Here is a 6,253-nt window from a genome sequence, read left to right as displayed (position 1 = left end):
CCGTTTGTGAGATTTCGATGCTTCGAACATACAAACGAAATAACAAACTTAGAAATATAGTATATATACATACATACATACATACATACATACATACATTGGCAAGAAAAAGTTTGTGAACGCCTTAGGATTTTCACATTTTTTAAACCTAAAATGTTATTAGATCTTAAGCTAAAAATAGATAAAGATAACCTGATCAAACAAATGACACAAAAACATGATACAGGCATACCCCGGTTTAAGGACACTCACTTTAAGTACACTCGCGAGTAAGGACATAACGCCCAATATGCAAACGACAGCTCACGCAACGCCTGTCAGCACGTCCTGAACTGTAATACCGGTTCCCTACCTGTACCAAAGCTGTGCGCAAGCGGGGAGACTTTAGAGCTTGTTACAAATGCGTTATTTACATCACGTATATGATGATTGCAGTACAGTACATGCATCAATAAGCGGAAAAAAGGTAGTGCTTCACTTTAAGTACATTTTTGCTTTACGTACATGCTCCGGTCCCAATGCGTACGCTAATGCGGGGTATGCCTGTACTTTTTCAATATTTATTTATCCACAAATGATTCAACATTCAGTATCCATGTGTGAAAAAGTATGTGGACCTTTAGATTCAGTACCTGGTAGCACTACCTTGACAAGCAATGACTTCAACTAAATGTTTTCTGTAACTGCTGGTCAGTCTCACATAGGTTTTGAGGCATTTTGGCCCATTCCTCCTTACAGAACTGCATCAACTCAGTAACATTTGAGGGCTTCCTTGCATGAACAGGACGCTTCAGATCCTGCCACAATGTTTCGATTGGATTTAGGTCCAGACTTTGACTAGGCCATTGTAAAACGTGCAATTTCTTCTTCTGCAGCCATTGTTTTATAGATCTGCTTGTATGTTTAGGATTATTGTCTTGCTGTATGACACACTTTGTCATGCAGCTTCAGCTCATGGACGGATGGCCTGACGTTCTCCTCTAGAATCTTCTGATAGAATGCAGAATTAATGGTTGTGTTAATGATGGCAAGCTGTCCAGTTCCTGAGACAGCAACGCAACCACAAACTGTGCATGCAATGTCTTGTATATACTGTATAACCCTGTTCACTTAATGTAACTATGTATTTGTACATACAAACTTTCATACATACAGACACCTAAGTTGCAGCAAAGGAGGCCCCCTAAGAGTTTCCCCAATATGATTCACCTTCACTGCTCTTGTCCACTAAGGCCTCGGACACGGTAAAAAAGACCGCACTGAGCCAGCACACTTACCTCCTGCATCTGGTATGTGTGTGGCTTTAGCAGGCGCTTTCGCAAGCATGCTAAGGCGTGCGGAGTTGCAGGAGACAGATTGATTTTAGTTTTCGCGCTGAGGGAAGTGGAGGGCCGGTCACGTGACCGGCAAAAGCCAATGGCACCCAGTGACGTCGGCGCCGTGATGTGACGCGCTAGCCCCGCCTCTCAAGCGCGCTCGTTGACGCTCATGCCAGGACACAAAAAAAAGCTCCTGCTTGAGCAGGAGAGCATGAGCACAAGCACGGCTCAGCAGGGTATTTTTTACCATGTCCGAGGCCTAAGCCAGCCAACATCATCAGGAAAAGCCAGGCACAACTTCAAAGACCTGGATATTGCAAGCACCTCCCCCCTGCATCTCTGCTGTCAGTGTCTGTTTGCTGCTCAGTTGTTCTCACCACCTCTGATGCTCTTAGAAATACAGTAACACCCCTGTATCAGCCGTTTCATACCGTTCACTGATGTTATAGCTGCTCTGTTATTGGTCTTCGGTAAAAAATTTCAGATGTATATTGAAGTATTTCTATCTTCACACATTACCTGCTCTCACCGCTCTATCTCTGCACAATCCCACTTACTACTTCCACAAGCGCCAACACCTTCAATTAACAAAGCAGCTATTTGAAACCCACCAACCTTCTTATCCCCTGTACCCTTATGTTTCCACTTACCCTTATTTATAGATTGTAAGTACCTTGGAGCAGGGACCTCCTTGTATGTTAATGTTTCATATTTTATTGTTTTAATGCTCCAACCCTATTGTACTGCGCTACGGAATATGTTGGCGCAAATATGACAAATATATCTACACACCGATATTTGTGTGTATGTATATATAAACACACACACACTCCCCCAGGTGTCTGTCCTTCTCTCACCTCTTTTTCTTTCCACACGGTTTCCTTGCAGTGATCCACTGCTCCACACTGAGCCGCTGTCACCAGATCCTCACACCAGAACTTGGGGCCCTCGGCACAGCCATCCTTTACCAGCACCTTCCCGGACACAGCTAGAGGGAGAAGAAATCCACTGAAGGAGTGATCTACGGGTATGGTGCTAAAGTGCAGTGATCCACTTATGAGAGATGTGTTAATTTACAGAGATTCCCCAAGGGAGAATATGCAATAGAAGAGATTCTCAGATAGAGGGAGGAATACCAGAGTGTAGGGAAGAGAATTATCCACAGTAATCTGCTGAACAATTCTAAGACAGAGAACAACCTACTTAGGTGGGATCCACTTAGATTAACTTTTTAAAGGAGGAATCTACTGAGAAAACAATATTTCTAGAATGATCTGCTGAGAAAGAGACCACTGCTCATTAAGGTGATCATTTCTAGTTTCCAGAGACATTCCACTATTCGCTATTTACTAGTCAATAAGTACAGTAAATAAAAATACCACTTGTGCATTTGCATGTCTCAGACAGGTCTGCAACCCTGTCCCCATTATCGCTTAGCATACAGTGCTTCCACTGCAGCCAGGGATTCTGGGTAATGAATCAATAAGTACACATAAATATACTCCTTTAAGAGCAATCCACAGATAGAAACAGGATCAGTGCTGAAAGGTTGCAAATTGATACTGTAGAGATCTGCTACACCAATCAATTGTCAGCTAGAGATCCACTGCAAAAAAAAATAGACCCACTTTTGGAATGTAAGAAAGAAGTAGTCACAGCTAGCAAAGACCTGATGCCAGGAGAAGGGAGAGATGGCTCAAATCCACTGCTCTAAGAATTGGCTGCTCTGGAAACCAGGTTTAATTAAACAAAAAAATCAACCACTAGACAATTTAATCCATTGCTAGAGATCCACTTCCAGAGAAATGCCTTTTGTAAGCGGGTAATAGGGATTCAGTGTATTGTTAAAACTATATTATTCTATGTATTTAATAATAGATTTATTCACAATTTCAATACGGTACTGTACATATCATTTTACAGACACAGTCCCTGCCCTGTAGAGTTTGAAATCTATGTTTTTGGTGCCTGAGGCACGGGGAGGTAAAGTGACCGAGGTCACAAGGAGCTGACTGGGATTTGGACCAGGCTCTCCTGCTGCAAACTCAGTGTCACTGTTTCCAGAGTCAGAGTGTGTGTGTGTGTGTACACACACACACACACACGAGAAAACACAACATATTTACAAAACAATTACCGTTGGATACCTATGGATTACATACAATTTTTTCCCCCCCATCTTCCTGTAGTGCTGTGTCTCCTTACCTGGTCATATGATCATCTGATTTTGTTGAAGTATTATATATATATATATATATATATATATATATATATATATATATATATATATATATATATAATTCTGTGTACTTTGTGAACATATAAAGATAGATGAAATATAAAGACCGACCCCTCACCTGCAATCACATAGAGCGCACATATCCAGGTCAGGCGTGTCCTTTCCATGTCTGAGTGTTGTGTGAAGTGCCCTCTCTTTGCTGCCCCCTATATACCCAGCAGGAGAAAGAGGCGATGCCAGTGGGCACACCCAGGGCTAGTGCAACACTCACTACCTCTTTATGTTCTGAGGGCTTGACACTCGTACACCCCAACACGGCACTACCCCTAGCTACACACCACCACCACTACAGCTCTCTCTGCTTTTCCTGCACTCACCACACACACACAGTGTTGTCACCACACCATCATCCTACTCTGTAGCCTGCTCTGCTATTCCTGTACTGACCCCACTGACACAGCTCTGTCACTGCATCTCCATCCTGGTCTGCAGCCTGCTCTGCTATTCCTGTACTGACCCCACTGACACAGCTTTCACTGCATCTCCATCCTGGTCTGCAGCCTCTCCTACTATTCCTGAGCTACTTCCCCCTGCCCCCCCCCAACACACAGCTCTCCCGGCACCTCCATCCTGCCCTGCATTTACCTCTGCTATTCCTGTACTGACCCCCCAAACACACATGCACCTCTCACTGAACCTACAGTACACCCTGCCCTACAGTTTTATCGTTTAAAGACAGGCGACATGTATACAATCCAAAAACTCATACACCTCACTGCTATTCTAGTACGGAACACACACACCTCTCAATGCTCCTCTGCTATTCCTGAACGGAACACACACCTCTCACTGCTTCTCAGCCACTCAGCTATTCCTGTACAAAACACGCAGACACACACATTCACACATATACACATACACACACCTCTCACTGCTCCTCAGCCTCCTCTGCTATTCCTGTACGACACACACACACATATACATAGACACATACATAGACACATACATAGACACATACATATACACACACACACACACACACACACACACACACACACACACACACACACACACACACACACACACACACACACACACACACACACACCTCTCACTGCTCCTCAGCCCACTCTTCTATTCCTATACGGAACACACACACATACACCTCTGTCACTGCACTTACATTATGCCCTGCAGCTCATCTGCTATTTCTTACCCCACACACACAACTCCGTCACTGCAGCTTTTCATACTATTTCTGTACTGAGCGCACACATTGCTCTGTCACTACATCTCCATCCTGGCCTGCAGCCTTCCTGCTGTTCTTGTCCTGACCCCACACATACATACACAGCTCTCACTGCAGATCCATCCTGCCCTGTAGCTACCTCTACTATTCCTGTACTGACCCTCCCCACCCCACACACACAGCTCTGTCACTACACCTCCACCCTGCCCTACAGCTGCCTCTAATGCTCCTGTACTGACACCCCCACATACACATCTCTCAGTGCACCTATGTCCTGCCTGGCAGCTCCATCTGTTATTTCTGAACACACACACACAACTTCTATCTTGCCCTGCAACCCCATCTGCTGTTCAGGTACTGACGTATACTCTAGCTCTATTACTGCGCTTCAATCCTGCAGCATCCTCTGCTATTCCAGCGCTATCGCCCAACACATACAGCCCTATAACTCCCTCCCTGCTCTCCCTATGCTATTAACTCAAGTGTGCCCATTAGTATTTTGCAATAAGGCACTTAACCTTTCTTATGAAGTGTTCTGCAAACAACTATTGTCTGCACATATATTGCACACATACCTGGGTTAACCCTCGCAATGCCAGAGGGGCCAGCAACACATTGGCTACAGGAGCAGCTTAGTGGTGAGAGTACTGCCTTTGAAGTGGGTGAGCAAGGTTTGTATCTATCACTCTACCTCCCTGTGTGTCAGACACCAACATCAGATTGTGTACAGCGCTACACCCACGATGAGCACTATTTAGGAAACGTTTCTTATTAAATATACCATGTAAAAGAATTTCTGAAGATTCCACTTTATCTTGTCTTGTACATTAGTCATTTTATGACCCACCATAACAAGTCTGGTTTATGTCTGGTTTGCAACCATTTCCAGCTGCATTTCCAATGCAGTAACCAGGCGCAGTCATGAGTCCAGAAGATGAAACTGCTCTCTCTGAGTGGGATCTCTGGTTCTGCACTTCCTTATCCCAGGCTAAGCTGTACGAACAGAAATATTGGATTGAAATCCTATGATCAGTGCGACAGGGTACGAAACAGGGTATAAGTATATATCTAAAGTCCCAGATATCGAGCCAGAAAATGTAGCATGTTGATTGGAGTTCAAATCAGTTTTTTAATTTGTATAATTTATTGAATCCATAATCCATTGCATAGCCACTCAGAATTTAGTAGATGCCACACAGGTGGCTTAACTCCAAGTGGGATTTATGGTTAATAAAGAAAAACATAGCCAGTCAAGCTAATTTAACCTGTTCACCACGACACTTATTGGAGATACTACTTAGAGTGCAATAAAAGTATAGGATCACAAGTAACATAAAAACATGACTCCAGATAAATAATGATTTATTTGGTGGGTAAGACATCAAAATAGATGGGTTAAGAGAAACTCTGACGCGTTTCGGGCGTGGCTTGCCCTTTGACAAAGGG

The 6,253-nt window shown here is 43.8% G+C and overlaps 1 protein-coding gene across 2 annotated transcripts in view; it reads right to left on the bottom strand.

Moving 5' to 3' along the window:
* Positions 1-4,104, bottom strand: part of SFTPB (surfactant protein B) — a 25,068-nt gene extending 20,964 nt beyond the window's left edge. The window contains exons 1-2 of one of the 2 annotated variants that reach the window (XM_075601825.1): positions 3,677-4,104; positions 2,177-2,307 (exon numbers count right to left, since the gene is read on the bottom strand). In XM_075601825.1, coding sequence (XP_075457940.1) covers positions 2,177-2,307; positions 3,677-3,725 — 180 coding nt within the window. In that variant the 5' untranslated portion in view covers positions 3,726-4,104. The remainder of the gene's footprint in view (positions 1-2,176; positions 2,308-3,676) is intronic. The other variant, XM_075601823.1, reaches the window with a different exon arrangement.
* Positions 4,105-6,253: the final 2,149 nt, after the last annotated feature.

The sequence above is a fragment of the Ascaphus truei genome, chromosome 5 (assembly GCF_040206685.1).
Source record: "Ascaphus truei isolate aAscTru1 chromosome 5, aAscTru1.hap1, whole genome shotgun sequence".
Taxonomy (NCBI): domain Eukaryota; kingdom Metazoa; phylum Chordata; class Amphibia; order Anura; family Ascaphidae; genus Ascaphus; species Ascaphus truei.
The sequence above is the reverse complement of the archived record's forward strand: the minus strand, read 5'-3'. Positions and strand labels throughout refer to the sequence as shown.